Source organism: Magallana gigas, chromosome 8 (genome assembly GCF_963853765.1).
Source record: "Magallana gigas chromosome 8, xbMagGiga1.1, whole genome shotgun sequence".
Lineage (NCBI taxonomy): Eukaryota > Metazoa > Mollusca > Bivalvia > Ostreida > Ostreidae > Magallana > Magallana gigas.
This window is the reverse complement of record NC_088860.1, coordinates 39905463-39924750: the sequence shown is the minus strand read 5'-3', so window position 1 is coordinate 39924750 and position 19288 is coordinate 39905463. Positions and strand designations below refer to the sequence as shown.

At 31.8% G+C, this 19288-nt stretch overlaps 1 protein-coding gene and 3 long non-coding RNA genes across 4 annotated transcripts; 2 read left to right on the top strand and 2 right to left on the bottom strand.

Annotated features, from left to right (window-relative positions):
• The first annotated feature begins 2995 nt into the window (after positions 1-2995).
• LOC117685741 (uncharacterized) lies at positions 2996-5036 on the top strand. Its single transcript, XR_010708646.1, has 3 exons — positions 2996-4380; positions 4705-4754; positions 4950-5036. It is a non-coding gene; the product is annotated as an uncharacterized lncRNA (long non-coding RNA).
• A 2829-nt stretch (positions 5037-7865) lies between these two features.
• On the top strand, positions 7866-14923 carry LOC136270784 (uncharacterized). The gene is made up of 7 exons (XM_066069459.1): positions 7866-8030; positions 8194-8226; positions 8410-8469; positions 8588-8855; positions 12703-12838; positions 13254-13367; positions 14733-14923. Exons 4-7 carry the CDS (start codon positions 8645-8647, stop codon positions 14752-14754), a joined length of 483 nt encoding a protein of 160 aa, XP_065925531.1. The 5' UTR covers positions 7866-8030; positions 8194-8226; positions 8410-8469; positions 8588-8644; the 3' UTR covers positions 14755-14923.
• LOC136270785 (uncharacterized) lies at positions 12836-15053 on the bottom strand. Its single transcript, XR_010708645.1, has 3 exons — positions 14917-15053; positions 14335-14563; positions 12836-14162 (listed from the first exon to the last, which is right to left on the bottom strand). It is a non-coding gene; the product is annotated as an uncharacterized lncRNA (long non-coding RNA).
• Positions 15054-16716: 1663 nt separating this feature from the next.
• Positions 16717-19201, bottom strand: LOC136270783 (uncharacterized). Its single transcript, XR_010708644.1, has 4 exons — positions 19061-19201; positions 17652-17738; positions 17180-17280; positions 16717-16882 (listed from the first exon to the last, which is right to left on the bottom strand). It is a non-coding gene; the product is annotated as an uncharacterized lncRNA (long non-coding RNA).
• Between the last annotated feature and the right edge of the window lie 87 nt (positions 19202-19288).

The following is a 19288-nucleotide window of genomic DNA, read 5'->3' as shown; positions in this document are numbered from 1 at the left end:
TGTTGCCATATTGGTTGCTTAGACAAAGTTGTTTACTTCGAGATAGCTATAAGAGACATATAGAAATGGTTCTTACCTTATTCTGTGTTGAACTTCGCCCAATCCTGGTCACGGCACCAAGAAAGTTCATGTAAGCCTTCCGTCTTACGGATCCAATTGAGGGTCAGCTCAAACTTAGTGATGACAAGTCCAGTATTTCTTTCTCAAGCGGTTTTATTAAGCGTGATCGTATAGTTACAATTACATCAGCTAATAGTAGCCCAAATCAGGAGTCTCTGAATCTCTATAAGCGGTATCTCTCTAAATCTAAATCTCTCTTAATCTGTTCAACATCATTTTACATGGGTATATATAACATTTTACTTATGATGGACAGTTCTGACTAGTTCGGCCCATATACGACGATCATGAGTGAACATTTAGTGTTCAAAATTAAGATTAATATTTTATTTCTAAATAAAGTAACAAAACCGTCAAAACTGCCAATCAAAGACTCTGGATGCAGGATGTGAGTCTCTGAGTCCTGGGTCTCGGAGTCCCCCACCTAGTATGAGGCATCACTTACTCATAATACGTTCATTCATAAATGGCATAAAAGGTTACAAAGGTTAATATATAGAATACACAATACATGACTCAATATAGAGTACTAGAGCTATCGTTGCAGACACAGAATCGCCAAATATGTCACATGTTGTTAAACTCTCAATTTGGATATTATTAGGCCCGTATTATGCACCTGGTTTCATAACATCATTTAGGAATACTACGCATTGCTACAAGAGTCACAGAGTTCATTCTGTCAATTATCATTAACACCATTCAGTGCGCAGCATCTAGGTACACATAATTATCATAGTGACCATAATGTAATACTAGCATTTCAAGGTCATAGCATGGCTATCTGTTTACAAATATGACATACCGGTAGATTGGATAGAGTAAGGCACACCTTATATAGAGTGACCCATACAGGTATATCAGGAGAAAAGTACGGCATGTGTATTAGTTGTTTTTAAAAGATTATTAATATATAAAGAGAAAATTTGCTATATAGTATTTCACAATGTAGCATTTATCATGAAGGTTTCATATTTATGCTCAGTTTTGTCAAATTGTAGATAATAAATGCATATATAAGCATAATAAAGAGAAAAACAGATCAGGTGAACCAGGTATGATAAACATTTGAAAACAGAAAGATGGAAAATATTCACTTTGCAATAAACAAATGATAGAAAAAATGAATTCTTAGAGCATGGAATTTTTGTCACTCTGATTGTATAGTGTTATCAGCTCTCTTTTATTTTCTAAAACAAAACTGTATTATTATTGTAGACGATGATGTGTGTCAGCAGTCCTATCATATCATCTATCATGTTGGGGAAAGGCCATATGGGGTGGTCAAAAAAGGTAAATACCACACAAAATGTATGATAACCATAGTCACAATAGTAATTACTAACACAAATCTCACCTGATTATCTTTGTATTGAAAGGTTTATTTACATTTTATGTAATATGAAACTGAAATATTGACAATGACTAAAGGTGTAACAAATGTTGTATTGAATTCTGTGTTACAGCAGGACATAAGAGACTATGCTGTAGTCATAGGCTGTGTAAACGAGAAGAGTTGCCACTGGATGACTGTCGTAAGTAGAAATCACGGAAACAATAAATAAGCAGTATAATAGTCAAAAATAGATTTATGAATTTTTGGTGATTTAGTTGGGAATTAAAATTACTCTGCTTTCTATTTCATTCGGAAAATTATTCTACATAGATGTAGCATTTAGAAAATATTTATACTATCAAGGATGTTATTATTATAATGATTTTATAGAATTTTAAAAAAAAAGTTCAGCCTAAGGCTTCAATCATTTAAGATATGCTTTCAGAGAGATCAAACGTTACAGGTTCTTGATGTGCAACATAGACCTTGTGTTGTTATGGACCCACTCCACAAGACTTAAAGTCTTCGGCTATACTCAAAACATTTAAAGTAAGTTTATCATGTTTATTGATATGAAGAAAGTCAACTATGAATAGCAACATGGAATGAATATATATTAGGGATGTCAACGAGTACCCGGTTAACCGGGTACTCGATCGAACGTCCGAGTATCGAATACCAAAATTGGTACTCGGTTACTCGAGTGTATATTTTTTAATATTTCTAAGTTTATTTAATAATGCATTAAAACATCGGTTTTAAAACTTAAAATGTCCACTGCACTTGTACATACAGTAATTAGGATTTCTTACGCCTCTAAATATGCTAAATGACCGTTATCGCCTGTGGCAGTGTTTATATAGTAATTATCGTGACCAAGCACCTGTTACCTGGCTTTTCTCACCTTTGGCTGTCTTCTACCCTTATTTTTGGCTTACTTTAATGATTTGTTTTCACTGAACATCGTTGATATAGTCTATTATATAAATAAGATCGGCACACAGTAGAGAAATTGAACAGACCTAAAATGCCGCCACTGACTTCAAAGGTCTGGAAATACGAAGTGCTCATAATTCTTACAACAGAAACACACTTACGGGGAAATCTCCCATAAGATCATGTGGTTTTATTTCTACAAAAGTGACCAAGGTTTTACAGTTATCAATGTACTTGTTCATCTTTGTTTACAGTCTTACCGAGTACCCGGGTACTCGATCGGAAAAACGTCCGAGTAACCGAGTACTAAAAATTGACCGATTCGACATCCCTAATATATATTTAATTAAAAAAAAGACAAGTTGTAAGATATGCTGAAAGTTAACTGTACATGTTCCTATAATGTATATAAAGACCACATCAATGCATTTTTGTTCAATGTAGAACCAAAGACAGAGTAGTTAAATCTTTGACTGAATTTTGTAGCTCTTTCTCTAAAACCATGGGCTATGGCGAGTGGCAGCTAAGTAGCTCTTCAGATGTCCCCATACAGCAGGACTTCACATCCTGTGGGATTTTTTGTTTAAAGGTATATGAATAGGCTGGTAAAATTATTAGGGATGTCAAATCGGTCAATATTTGATAATTGTTTACTTTTACAATTCCCCTATTAAGTATGCGGGTACTCACTGAGAATGTAAATAACAGTCTTGTTATTTTCTTGAGCCAAGTTAAGCCCTTTTAAACAGTCGGCAACTCTGTTTTTTATCACTTTCATAATGCATGAATATATGCATATACATAGAGTGTAACAAAATGATTTTCTGTGTTAAATTTATTTAGCAAATACATGTAAGCACAAAAGACATCAATTAATACACCAATAATTAAAAATGGTTTACAGTTCCTAATGTTTAGGCAGATGATTTGATCAATGCAAGATGGAAACAATCGTCTCGCAACTTTGTAATAGGAACGCTAGTCAAATATTATCTCATAGAGCGATTGTTTACCCTGTATTCTTTAATTTTTTCTCAAATTTATAAAAATATTTATTTACTTTAGACGTACATGTAGATAGCAAAATATCTCTGCCTTTCCAATTTTGCAACAGTATATTAGATAAAATAAAAGTGATTTAAAAATAATGGACCATAAAAACGATGTTCACTTAAAGAAATCATTTAAGCCATTCAAAAATAATGACCACAATAAGTGACATCAGCTGTATACCTGATGATTGGTCATTAATAACTGCATACATTTACAGGTATCGATGATGGCATGGTTATGACGTACAAATGTGTATCATATGCATATTTAAGTTCTGTTTGAAAAGTTTTTGATAAGTATATGTACTTTGAAATAACTGGAAAATATACATCTGTGTAATCTAATACACGTTTTAGTATTAGATACTGGTACATTCCATCAAGTATCCTGTTAAAAGGAAATGGTTTACATCCCTAAAAATTTACAAGTCTGTTGCTTTCTATAATGCTTAAATTTACTGAAGTTTAATTACATGCACATTGATTTTGGTATGTTGATGTCCAAGTAGCTTAGTGGACAATGCACTCGCTTCTCACCGCTGCGACAAAAGTTCAATCCTCGTGATCGACAGTGGTTGTATGTGATAGGGTACGGCTCTCGCCGGCTTGGAGACGTGGGTTTTCTCCGGGCATACATCTTCTTCCTTCACCAATGACCCCTCGCGCTAACATCCATGCCAACAAGAGATATTAATATAAGTCGTAGAACTTGATAATCAGTCGTTGTTACATAAATAAAGTTCAGTTCCAGAATTTGGTATGAATCTATCTCCACCTTTTCCTTCCTTTATAATGGTAATTTGTTTTCCTTTTTTTTTTGAATGACAACTCATATGTAGTATCTCGAGAGATATATAAGAAATACAGATACAACAGCCCCATTGCAAGTTGAGGATGAAAGACTGAATATAGGCGTTGAAATCATCCAAGCACTGCGTAAGTTTTTGCCAGTAAAAAAAAATAATTTGAATGAGACACAAAATCGACATATATATATTTGTATTCAAAGAGTAGAGGAATCGCCAATCAAAAGTTGTAGCAATTGATGCACAGCTGAAAGAGGATTACAGGTTGTTTAATATACTGTTCCTGAGCAAAAACTATAACGAAAACTGATCTTTAAAATGTGGAAGCTGTCTGTATATGTCCATTTACACAATGTGTATCTAATTTAAAAATGCATTCATTATTGAAAAATAAAAGAGTTATGAGTTTTAAAATGAAATGCTTTTTAAATTCTTTAAATTTGTTATTTTAAAGAGCCTTTACCAAAGAGTTGCCATCAATGCCATAAGGGTCCCTTTTATATGGTAAATATGCACTAATAAACTATGCATTAAATTTTTGTTATATTAATTCTCTTAATGCATTTCTGCATATAAGATGGCAACCATCAAATTTATTTTATTCAATTAACTTACTTTAAAATAAAAAAAAAAGTTAAAAGTTCACCATCTTAATGTAAATAAATCTTAATTATGAATTTCTGCTAATTTCCTTTTTAGAGAAGATGCAACTTTTGCCTACGATCAGGAGTGTGTAATCTGTGCAGCTGTGCGAGTCCTTTAAGTGAGTACAATTGTTCCTTTTTGTAACCCCTTGATAATGTTATATATAAGCTCATGTCCATTATCTCCTATTATATATATTGGCTGTAGACTGAACAAAATATACTATATCGAATTATATATTAATTTATATTAGGTAATAGGAATCATATTTGTACAAAAGATAATACAAAATGTTTTAAGTCAATGGTTAATAACATACAAACTGCTAATTATACAATACTGTATTCATATTCTCTATGGATGTTCAGTAGAAAACATTATATCGCCTGTGTTCGTGTGTTGATCATTTTTTTTATTCGATCTTTTGTCTTTTTTAACTGCAGATTATTGGTAATGTATGAAACATATTGTTTGCTGTATGTAATAGAATTCATATGCTAACAAAAGTAAATATAGTTATGCACATTAAATTTTCTCATCAGTACTCATGCAATTATACATTTTAATAAGAATCAGCTCTAAAGATATTTTAATTTGGTGTTGATTTAGTCTGAGTCTGCTTGCTCTTTAATATGATCTGACTAAAGATAGGTTTTTGTGTGGTGTATATTATATAAATAGTGCCTGTTTGGGAGGGTAACAGTTGAAATTGACACCCCAAGAAAACCATTGTCAACCGACGCGAAGCGGAGGTTGACAATGGTTTTCGAGGGGTGTCAATTTCAACTGTTATCCTCCCAAACAGGCACTATATATTTTGTTATACTGAATGTCTTAATTTTTAAGAAAATTTTACTGCTTTTATATAGGAATAACGTGAATTCTACAGTGAACCGTACGCGCATAATTTTCGCGCATGTAACATTTTTTAATGTTACCCGTTGCTAAGTGCGTTGCTAACGCTGAGGGTAATAGAAAATATTATTAACTGCGTCTTAACCAATCAGATTTCAGTATTTAACATGAAAGTATAACAATCAAATTTACTTAACTCTGCTCATAATTGTCAGCAAGTTTTAAAATTAAATAACAAGAGAATAATGTGTGAAAGGAAGTTACCAAAATTGTCAGGTAGACTGAAATGATACATCAAATTACAATAAAATGCTTTTGGTACTGATTAATGAAATGCCTTAAAAATGGAATTTGTACATATGTTCTGGGCTTGTACAATAGAACCGATGCCTCGTTGCATGCATAGCAAAGCATTAGTATAGATGCTTTTATTGCCAGCATATAAATAAAAAAGAATGACATTGTAATATACTATGTTTAAAACAAAAAGAGGACTAAGTTTTTTTTTAGAACTTTGTCCGATCCTTTTGTCATTTAATAGTCAATCAAATACTAGTATATTCAAGTCAGATAGTTTTTTGTATGCACATCCTTTGTACAGTATCCCTTATTAACTGTAGTTTCTCACACCATATCTCTAAAGTTCGCGATTTAGTTTATATTTGAAATATTTCAAAAGCTGAGTCCAATTTAGAAAGCCTATTGTTATCCTGGTATTTTAAATTTCCTTTTCCTTGAAAACCTTGTTTATAAAATGTCTTTGGGAAGAGGGAAAAATAATTAAGCAGTACAATGCCAAAAAGTATCTGTTTGTATGTAAACAATTTTATATTTTCATTTTAGGAAAGTCAGAACTTGCTAAGGTATGTATGCAGCTATTTTATATATAAGCATTTAATACAAAATTTTACAATTACCAATTAACGAATTAAAAGATATTTTGACTTTTCAGAATTCTTGCCATTTATGTCATTTACAAGTATATCAAGAAAAAATCAACAACAATTAAAGTGAAAGTAAAGCAAATAGATAATTTTATTTAACCATGCCCATTAATTTCACAGACAATGGAATTCAAATCAGTAAATGAACCTACAGAATAGATATTCCATTTTTAGGAAAGTACTTGTAAATATTTCAAACATTAATGTTGAAACTTATTTGACATTGTATAGAAACTGTTACATACAAGTATCAGATACAGTCTTATGCTATCATTGAATATTTATTTCACAGACTGTACCCAGTGGATTTGAGTCAACAAAGAAACAGGTACACATTTACATTCTTTATGTTTTGTGGTTCCCATTAATGAAGAGAAATAGATGACTCCTGGTCCCGAGTTTTGATTTCAATTAGTGTTGGATGACTTTAAGGATCCATATATGAGTTTAATGCTATATTCAAAGTCCAAATGTTACATGTTGTAGGTTTTTGTCCAAAAGTTAGATCTTGTAAATGTACGAATTGATTCACTTTAAAGAAAGCCCTGACTTTGAAATCTGAGACTTACATGTATCACATAACTATAGTCTTATGCTATCATTGTTGTTTTTTTTTTAAGTCTAAACCCACTGGACAGCACTCCACCGCAAAACAGGTATAGGCATTCTTCATGTTTTTTGCCCTCATTAATCCAATAGAAATTGATGACCCCAGGTCCTCAGTTTTAATTTTGTTGTTGGATGACCTCAGGGCCCCATATAGGAGTTTTTACCACCTCTATTTAATAATGTTGCTCGTTTCTAATCCCCAGGTCCCCCGTTTTAATTTTGTTATTGAATGACCTTAGGGTCACATATAAGAGTTTCAAGCTATATTTAAAGTTCCATATGTAACAACTCTATTTACTCATGTTGTAGGCTTGTGTCAGAAAAAGATACCTGCAAAAAGTAAGACATGACTCATTTAAAGAAAGCTTAGGCTTAGAAATCTTTAACCTATATGGATCACATAATTATACTCAAATTCAATCATTGACTGTTTTATTTCACAGACAGAGCCCAGCAAAGATCACTCCACAGAGAAAGAGGTATAGGCATTCTTTATGTTTTTAGCCCCCATTGATGGAATAGATAAAGATGACCCCAGGTCCCCCGTTACTTACTCTTGCGTGTATTTATCCCTCATACAATATTTATATTTACATATTTATCCAAACGACTCATTAAATCGCATAATTTGAGTTTGCAGAAAGTAAATTACTATTATAAAGTTTTATAAAATTGATATGTATCTTGCAGGGAGCTGTGAAAAACGAAAGTAGAGATCATAGCCAAGGTATTTTCTAATTATTCTTCATGATTGAATTATTACTAATATTCTTTAGACAATTGAATGATAATTGCAGGAATGGAAAATTTGACATCATTTCTAAAATTGAATTCAAATTTACCTCCCTCTCTCTCTCTCTCTCTCTCTCTCTCTATCTTTTTTTTTTTAGAAAGAAATTCGAAGAAAACACTAAACAATATCCGTGAGTGTTGGAGGTTTTGTATTTAATGGCAATTCTTTCCATAGTAATTCATTTCAAGATAAATCTGCATTCTTAAAAGAAGTAAGGTTTTTTTTATATATATTGATGTAGAGGAAGAATTTGATTGGCTTTAGCAATAATATGAATATTTAATATAGTTTATGCTTTCGTTTATAAATTCAGAAACATCAGAAATAGCTGATTGGAATGCCATTTCCAGCTTAGATCAGTTGAAAGCTAGTAGTAAGTAAATAATTAATATTGATCATCTGTCTGCAAAAATGTGTCTTAGCATCAATGCGATATTTTTTTGTAGACAGTTTTTTATACATGTAAATGTAATAAGTGCTTTTTTTCTCAGATATCAGAGCCGTCACCAGTAGACCAGTCTGTGAGATCAAATAGATCGTGTTCAAAAATGTTACATTTAATTAGTGGGGATGAGCTAATTGAACGGACTGAAGCTCCAGAGAAGATGTCCCTAGTTCAATTAAGAGACTATTTATGTATTGGAAAATCCAGCAGTGGAGTGCATAATTGCTCAGGGTTAAAACAAATTATAGATCTTATTCCCAAGCCATGCTCCAATGACACACCAGTGAACCCTGCATGGTCATTGCTGACCAAGGGTGAGTATGACAGTTTGTTTCATCACATAACAAGCAAATAGCATGGAATTCATAAATCTTTCTCTTGGATTACTATCTTTAGAAAATAAAAGTGTTTGTTTACATCAAGCTCAAGTAAGCTTTTTCCTGATCAGTTTCAGTCTGTTTCTCTCTCCCTTGATCTGTAAACTTTCTTGCTCAACTTGCTGAAAGCTTAGGTGAGGTTTTTTTTTTTTTATCTTTTTAGGTCACCTGAGCTGAAAGCTCAAGTGAGCTTTTCTGATCACATTTTTTCTGTCATCCGTCTGTCTGTAATCTTTTCACATTTATAACATCTTCTCAGAATGACTGGACCAATTTCAACGAAACTTGGCACAAATCATTATTCAGTGAAGGGGATTCTTTGTTAAAAATCTGTTTAAAAGGGAAATAGTTGAGAATGATTGAGAACTGTAATTTTCCATCTGATCCGAAAACTTAAACCAGAAAAGCTGAAACCTGTATGTAAGCATCCCCAGGTAGTATCGTTTTAAACTTGTTTAAATCATGATCAGCCGGGTGGGACCACAATGGAGGAGAGGTGGGTTGAAAGTGTCACATAGGGAAAATTCGAACTAATATCACTAATATCTTAATGTTATAATACATGGTATAACTGGTACCTGTATGCAAGCATTTTGACATATTACTTATTATTATTAACTTAGACTGGGGTCCCTAGACAATCCTGAGCCCCACAAAGGGCTCAACGTTTGATGTAGGTTTATAGATATATGAACAGCTAGTTAAAGGGTACCTGCAGCCCAGCCGATGTGAAACATATGTTAAAGAGTTTATTTACCAAAATTTAATGCAAAAAACCGCATCGAAATCGGTGCAAAAATAATGAAGTTACGCCCCTTCAAAGTGGCTATTTTTACCTGCTTTGGGAAATCTAATCAAGAGAAAACAGAATTAGGCGATAACGAGGCTTCAGCGGAAGTGACGTCACGAGGTCAACACGACGGAAATTTCCTTACAAAGCTATACAAATTAAATTCGATTTTTCAGCCAAAATGATTGATATAGGTCTGATGTTTTAACGTATTTTGTTAATTTAAGTATTGTAGATCTAGAAATTTGTATCCGTTATTATTTTATTACAATCTGATTTCTTTTTAAAGGATTTTAAAATTTGTTATTCTCGTCGCCTTTTTACCGATGAATACGATATCTTAAAACGCTAACATGGGCAAATTTATGTTCATTATTCATTTTATTGATTACATAATATCCTTTCACACACGAGTGATCCGAGATAATGACACAGGTAAACAGGTAAACTAACGAAGCCACTGCTCCAGACACACGTGTATCTGGGGTATGTATACACAAGGTACACGAGTCTGGTGAACAAAGAGAGGGTTTCACACCTCTAGACTGGTAAATTGATTTGTGTATAATTAGCTACTCAATTGTTAAAAGATAATAAAACAGAAAAATAAATTAGACTGTGTAAAATCAAGCATTCGTCAGCTAAAACATGTGTATAGTCCGACAATCAGTGATTAAAGAAGCATGCATGATACTATTGAATAGTAAAACTAATGTTCGAAGTAAATGCCTTTCTTGTTACTTATCTTATCACTTAAATAATGACAAAAATTTACAATTCTGCAATTGAAACCTTTTTTATGTGATCAAGTAATTATTTCGGATTTATAATTTGTTATTTAATATAGTGCAACTTTTTTTCGAGCGCTATGGTCAGCAATTAAACACTTTATAACTCCGTATAGCTTAAATTGTAATACTGACAACGAATCATTATGAAATCTAAATAAACTGGAACATTTTGACAAAGGATGTAAATAAATGTAAAATTAAATTCCATTATCGTTTTTTTTAAAAGAATACGAGACAGACATAATCATGCATGCAGCCATCCTGGACTTTCGCCTTGATCCGTTTATAATCCCGTGTTTGTTTGTTAAAGAATGCATACTATTTTGATTGTTATTGGTCCGATATCAATATCATTGAATAATCGGTCGACATCATTTGTAATGTTATGCCTTATACGAGGAATAGACCCCGAGTTACCTTTTACGAAATATCATTATGTTTCATCAATATTATTATTATAATCAGTTAATAATGTCACTGAGAAATCATTCGAAAGAATGACAATATTAACAAAATACTAGACTTTGACCGTGCGTGCACGGGTTGACATTGCATATTGGACATTTACGAAATAGGTACATCGACACACCTTATTATTGACATTTACATAACAAAGCTATAAGCCTACAATAATGCTATTAATTTCACTTCACTTTACTTAATTTGAATAATCTAACTGAGTCTCGGGAAAGGCCCTCACCACAATTAGAATGCCCTCCTTATACCCGTAATGTAGCAGAAAATTGCTGAATCGCTCCGGAACGATTTTGGAGAAAGTTAATGAAGTTGCCTTGAAAATAACAGTCAAATTCATCACAACAAACCTTTTTGAGACTGCAAATACCTTTCAACTAAAACTTTTAATCCATAGAATGGACGAATTCAACACCTTTTCACCAACGTACACATATTTTCTTTGTAAAACTGGGTCCGTAGGACATTATTCATTTTTACGATAAAACATATTCTATCTTCACTCTCCTAACAAATATAATGTAACTTTTTTTGGCATGTAATCAAATAATTTTATCATCACGAAGACAAAAGTACTTCAAATGTATATTTGTTATCTTATACTCTCTCATAAGAAATCATTAATATATACATGAACAGAATATATAGCAAAAGTCCAATGAAAATTTACCCGTATTTGTATTATCATTTCTGAGTTTATTCATGCAGATGTGATATTATGGAAACATAAACTAAAGATCCCGTTAGCGTGAATGTATTGCGCAAGCACAAGATTGTAAAATCCAAAAACTCCAGGTGATTTCCGGGATTTTTTGAGGAATTTTCGTTGATTATTAATTAGCGAAGCTTAACTGAGAAAAAATAAAAACAAATTGGTAATCTTCAAGTACCAATGATGTCTAAAATATATAAAACAGAAGATAGTATTCTTCTGAATTCTCGATATTAAAGACCAAAAATTCGAGTCTATTATTTTAATATAGTAGTATAGATGTTTCGTATAACAATAATGCTTTGATTAATTGTCATTTTGCTACATATGGTGTGCATTTATATGTAAAATGTGTTACACATTTGACGAAATTCATGAAGCAAACAATTGTCCAAATTCGGCATTTTTGTTCGATAAAATACGGGTTAAACTCAAACGACAGTATAATTAGTCATCCAGGGTTGATACGGAAACAAAATAACAGAAAAAATGTTCATATATCGATTAAACAATGCAAGAAAACGAACAGTTTTCATACGATATTCCTGTTTCTCATACAGCGGCGTTGACCCCGTGACGTCACAGTTCATCTCGCGCCAAAACGGCTTGATTCAAAACTCGTTCAGGTGTGAAATCGGGTTTTCCCCAAATATCTCGAAAACTACTTATGCGATCGATGTAAAATTTCAGGATGATGTTTTTACACATAGATCTCCATTATATCAAAAATTGACCGGCACTGCAGGTACCCTTTAAGATCTTCTAGAGAACTGCAATGCTCAAAATGTGATATGACTATAAAATCACCATGTTACCAAAGGGCTCAATGTTTATCAAGGATATGTAGAGAAAATCTTGAAAATCTTTTTATACAGACTTTATTCTAATACGTTGTCCAGATATTTCGTATATGACTCCATTAATCTGATTTCATTGAGGCTATGGTTGCTAAGCGAACAATATGGACCATGGAGCTTCTTATTATGATTTTACTAATGCATATAATAATCTTCACAGGAGATGTGCAATACCAAATCAAATCATTAAGCGAGCTCACAGAAAGTCTTCTAGACAAAGAAAGTATTAAAGAAAGAGTTTTGGACAATATGTCTGGTTCTCGTGCACAAAAAGAAGCAGACATTGAGAATGTTAAGTAAGTAATAAAATTAAACCAAGCTTGTGTTTTAGTTTTTATTTACCAGCCCAAAGCTAATTGACCAGAAAATATGAGTCACTAGTAAAGTTAAATATTGCATTTGATAGAATCTATGAGTTGAAGTTTTTAAGAAAAATTTAATGTCATTGAAAGTTATAAAATAAGTATTGATATAGTCGGTGGATGGTTACAATTTGCAATTTTGCATAGACCTTGCTTTTTCAAATGTTTTTATTCTATCTTGTAATTTATTTGAAAATCATTAAAAATCTATATTTATAACATAATGTTAATGAAATAATCCCGAAATGCATTTGACCAACAACATATGTATTAGGGTTTATAATAAAGTGTACAAGCATGTTGTAAATCATAATGTCTCATCAAATACATTTTTCACCTTTGTCTATAGGGAAATACTACAGGTTATTGTACAAGAGGTCAACAAAACTGACTTGAATAAGGCAAGGCATGGAGAAGTATTTGAAGCTTTTTGCCTGATACTGGAATCTTTGCTTCCTGACAAGTAGGTACACACATCCGATATACATAAACATTCAGAGTGTTTCGGGGAACAAGAATTTAGTGTTGCAGATTGGTGTTTACTCATGAAGAGTCCCAAAGAAGTTGTAAAATGGAATTCAACATTATTCATTATTCTATTGAAATGTGTTTCTAGTAGAACCCTTATTTCTTGCACTCATTTTAAAACTTCCATCTTCCTTCTTATTACTGTTGTTACTTTTACAACCTCTTTTGGTCATTGTATACGGGTGGTCCTCTTTAATTTTTTTGGCCTTCCTGTTAGGAAAAAGAGGTTGTTGTTTCCTTTTGGTAGTCTTTTTATGAAAAATTGTTCCAATGCAGCTTGAATAAATAGCGTTCAAAGACTGCAGAATGCTCCTTTTTCTTTGTTCAGACACCTCTTTAAATTGGAGGCTGTTTATAACTAAATTGACAGCTTGCAGTTTCTGCCTCACCTTCTGATCTAGCGATTCATTAGGTTCTTTTAATTCTGTCTCTGCAACTTCAATGTTTACAGAACATGGGTTCAAATATTGTGGTGCAACCATGTTGGCAACAATGGTGCACACACATTGGATGCCAAGACTGTTGGCATAACAAGAACAGGTTTGAGTTGCAAGGTTTACAATGGACACTGATCTAGGTAAACTTACAATCTCAACCTGTTCATTGTCTTTGTCATGGCGATACTGCCCTTAATTATATATGAGGTCTGCTTGGACAATCTTCTCCTTGTCTAAGTCTATGTTCTTGAGAACAGCGGCCATTTTTCTAAGGTGGATATGTTTACAAAGACCTGAAAGAAATCCAAAAATGACATTATAACTTAACAACTGATTGTTATAGCCATCATAATTGTATGGCACATGTAAGATATATCTAGATTGATTAATTTTTACTGAACCTGTTAGTAACTTTCATATGTCCGTATCTAATTTTTCCAAATAGCAATGTCTTTAACCTATTACCTCCTTGAGCAGATGCTGGACAATTGCAATTTATGTTGACAATATCAACATCATAAAGCTTGTCAGGACTGCTTTGAAAGGGATCTCTACATTTTGTCTCTGTGACCCACTGTATATTTTTGTCCATTCCTGCCCTTAACATGTTCTCAGCTACTATTTTCCCTCTTTGATTCTTCAAAGCTCGTGCATTTTTAAGCCTACCACACTTGGCGCAAGTTCGTCCATATAGCTATAAAATTAATGTTGAAAAAGTGAAAATGGTTAATTAGAATAGTTATGAATTACAGAGGAAGTCGGAATTTATTCACATCTTGATTGGAAACAGATTTAAGATGTTCCCAACTTTGTTTTAGAGAACTTAAATATGAGTATTTATGTCTTTTTATTTCTATTTTCAGGCAAACAAATCAACAAACGTAAACCTGTGGTCTTGAACTTGATCCTTGAATGAAGGTGAAGGAATAATAGCTTTTTTTGAAATTCTTGTCCACAACAAAATTTTTTAACTATTTTGTAAATGATGACGTATTTCAGCAATTATTTTTTAAAGCAACATATTTGAGGGCAGTATGTATGACATACTCGTAGAACGTTGTAACATGGTCATGAAGCAACAGCAGCAAATCCTCAATTCGATGGTTGTTGTAGCCACCAAGGGAATGGTATTTTATTCCAAGAAAAAAACTAAAAATAAAGAAAGCAGATGTGCAAAATTCTTGAAATTTTATAGTGGTACTTGTTTTTCTTCAATGATCAGATCAAATAAGGAAATAGAGTGTTCTTAACTAAATATATTACATTCAGCTTTTCTATTTATTTTCAAGTTGAAAGCCTGTTATGAACGTTTTACTCAATAGACTCAAGATAGATTGAATGCATATACTTCCTCTTGATGAAATAACCTGTAGTGTGTTTCCTACTCAAAAGCTTGCGTTTTTTTATTTGACACATATACATCAATGTTACCAAATCAATTATTTAAAAAACCTTATTTCAACGATTTTGAAGTTTTTGTGCCAATTTCTTTATATGAAAACAGATAAAAAACTACCGCTCAACTAAATTATTTGTCTCCCGATCTTCACGAAAAAATGACGACCGTAATTGCTCCAGAAAGGCCCCCAATTTTTTATTGCACCAGTGGATTTCTAAATATATTGTAACCTTCTCAGTTGGCATTTCCTCGTGAATTATGCCAACAAAGTTCATGAAATCTTCTTTCTACATTGAACGAAATTGTAATAAGAAAAGTGTACCAATAATTATACATGGTATAACGTAACAAATTATTTTGTTCTCTCTCTTTTTTTTTTTTTTTTTTACAATTTTAGCAACATGTAACACATAATTGTTTGTCCATCCCAAACATTAAGTAATGTTTTTCACTGTTGGTTATTATTAAAAGTTCAAGAGTAGCAAGAGTTGTTTTATGTTTACTAGTATATGCTTCCCTAAAAACATTTTGAGTAGTTGTATTTACCGTAGCACATAGTCGCATAGACCTTATGTATTCCACAACTTTCTTCCGAGTCGTTGCATGCTGATTTCCTGATATTCCAGACTCTTTCTTGTTCAGGAATCGGTATATTGCCTATCAATTTAAAGCATGTCCATTAAGGTACTTCACTGCACCGAGACTTATACTTTTTAAGACACTACGTCACTAGATGGCGATTTAAGTGTTTCTTTAACTGTTTGTATCAATCGATTTAGATGTATATCATAATAACTCAATGGCTTAAGTATCAGGCTTGTTAACCGCAGGTCATGAGTTCGAATCCGCCTGGGGCTTTTGTTCATGTTTACTAATTAAATTTTTGAGAAGATAATTTTTTATCTCAAATTGCACATTTTTTTCGCCTATTTGACACATATACTTCTTATCCATCATGCCTCTCATAATCAAGTAATTTTCTGCTGATTTAAAAAACTATTTCAAGGTGTAGCGAGGCACCTTAATATGTATGATATTTTCTTAGCGGGGGTGTGGGTATTATATGCGAGCTTGCTTTGAGAACCTATATTTATTTTTGTACATAATACTATAATTAAAAATGCTATATAAAACCACCAAAAAACCCACTGGCATTATAATTATCAAACCTGTAATACATGAAACCAGCATAGTAATATTGTGCTGTAGGGGAATACTGTGCTAATTGCGCTGATTTCCTTTTGGTCTTTGTCTACCATAAATGATCTATGATGAAGACAGATATTAACGGATTATCAACTGTATTCTACCTTGACATTGTGTCAATATAAGTTTATATTATCCTAGATTGATTTACAAATGTCTTTGAACCTTTTCTTTTAGTATGCTTTGGTAAAAAAGGTAACGCATTAAATTCCAAAAGATATAGGTAGAAATTTTACCTTGGACAAAAAAGATATCCATGAGTGGATGCAGATTTCTTTACTGCTGTCAAAAATGTTTTAACCAAATCGCTATTGTCTTCTGACGCAATGCAATAGGCAAGTGGTGTACCCCTATTCTGTTCATTTCTAGCCACCAAAGCGTAAAAAACGTACCCATATGCAGTCAAACCTGTAATTATTAATCATCCTTCAGATCTACATGTATATGAAGGTAATTGATAGTTTAAAATAACTTTTTTCATGTTGATGAAATATTGTTCATCTGAGAGTTTTAGCAATGACATATTGCTAAATCTCTCAGATGAACAAAATATTATATGTGGCATTAAAGCTTATAAATTGTTTCATTATTACCCCTTTCTATAAATGACATGTAACATGACATAAATCTAATGAAGTTGATTTATACATAAGAGAAATAATTCTTTTCGAATAGCTTTGTTTTTTGATTTTTCAAATACTGAACCTTTGTAAGTTGCGTCTAGAAACACAACATTTCTGGCTACTTCTTTCATTTTTTCTCTTTGCGTGGAATTTAGATACACTATAATTAGAGGCTGGGTTTCTCTGAATTTGATTTTTTAAACATAAACAAGGTACATTTTCTTCTCTACTTTTAAAACTATGCATCTGTGTGTTTTATTTGAAACGTATGAAACAATTATTTAAATTTGACAGCAACTGCAAATTAGAATGTCTGAATTAATATGTTCAATATATTGTTTCCATAGATACTGGTATTTCAACCAAATTGGTGTTATATCTTAACCTAAACAAATTAAAGATTTCTCTTTGCAAATAGACGATCTCAGGCAATCTAAAGTTTGAAAAGAAATAAAAATACAAAACTTGTACAAACACTTTAACAGAGCTTTAGCAGTATGTTTTGGTGTTTTATTTAAACTTTGAAAATCCTGAAATAATCGGTATTTCCTTACTGTATTAATTCTTGGTAGAGAATAATTTCATCCGTCAGAACTTGTGTACATAACTCGTTTACAGCAACTGCATCATTCTGATGAAGCCTAAAAGAAAAATTGTGATATCATGTAATCACATGATTTTGTTTCATATAATATTGCAATATAAAGTATTGTATTATATGATACGATATCGTATAAAATATAATAACATATCAAATGATACGATATTGTATAATATGATATCTGTTTAAAATGTTATCAACTATTATATCACGTGAAATGATATATCTAATGTTTATTATTGTATCATATGATACGATATTGTATAATATGATATTGTATAATATATTATATTACTTTATCATTGATATGATTCAATATTGTATCAAATAATATATGAAATACAATAATAAATATTGTACAATATAATAAAAAGTATCAAATATGATACAACATCATATAATACAATATCATTCTATATTATGCAAAATAATATCATATGTTACAATATTGTAATGTATTATTTGATATGATATTGTATCAAATTTCATGACAATGATATTGTATCATATATTATGATATTGTGTTTTGCGATTAAGCAATAATGTAAAACATGATACAATTTGTAATCATATGCTTCAATATCATATTGCATCATTCTATTTATAGTATTATATTGCTAAATAGGATATATTTTGAAAGTATCATAGGATGTAATATCGTATTTTATATTATTGTAATGATTAGCATTGTGCCTTATAATACGGTTTGAAATCAACATAAAATTATCATTGAATTTTTTTATATTTGATAAACAATATTGTTTCAAAACATTATCCATGAATATCCAAGATCATTAACTATGATTTTCATATTATAGGATAAAGGTGGTCTCATAAAGGTAGTGCCTCATACAGGAGATACCTCGTGTCGGTGAACTTTGTAATTTGTTATTACCTATGTTTACAACTCATAATATTCAAGTGCGTGATCTTTAAAATAATGATTTCAAATGGGGTGTTTTAAGACTTGCATATGTAAATAAACATTTATACCTATCCCCTCCAAAATATGAATAATAAGATCATATCTAATTGTCAACCATTGGAGGAAATCGAAATGAATAAAAGTTATCACAAACTTTTTATTTGACTTATGTATCGCTGACAAATATTCTTAACGTCAACCGGTGTGAGACAATATCGACGGTCATGAATGTCGTATTTCCCCTGGTCCCTTGCCCACCGCCAAACTTTGCACAGTATTTCCATTTGTTTTTTACCCTTGAGATGAGCATAATTAAACATTGTTTAACATTAAATTACATTTTTTGTATTGAAGAATATTCAGATTCCATATGTGAAATCAGTTGGCACACCATGTTTATTATCCGAAATTGATATAAATAGTTCACACAAATGTACCTGGTCAAGAAGAGATTCAATATACGCAATCAAGCTTGGATCTGGACGGTTAAAGTGTTTTTCATGGTCATTGTTTATGTCATGTCCGTTGTGCTGAAGTTGCTTCCGTATAATCACAGCCTTTTTACTCTTGTGAAATACAAGTCTGATCGGAGAAACATAAATAATGTATTTGAATACCAGTTTTAAGTTATTTTCAATATTTTAATCAATTTAGCAATTAGTTTC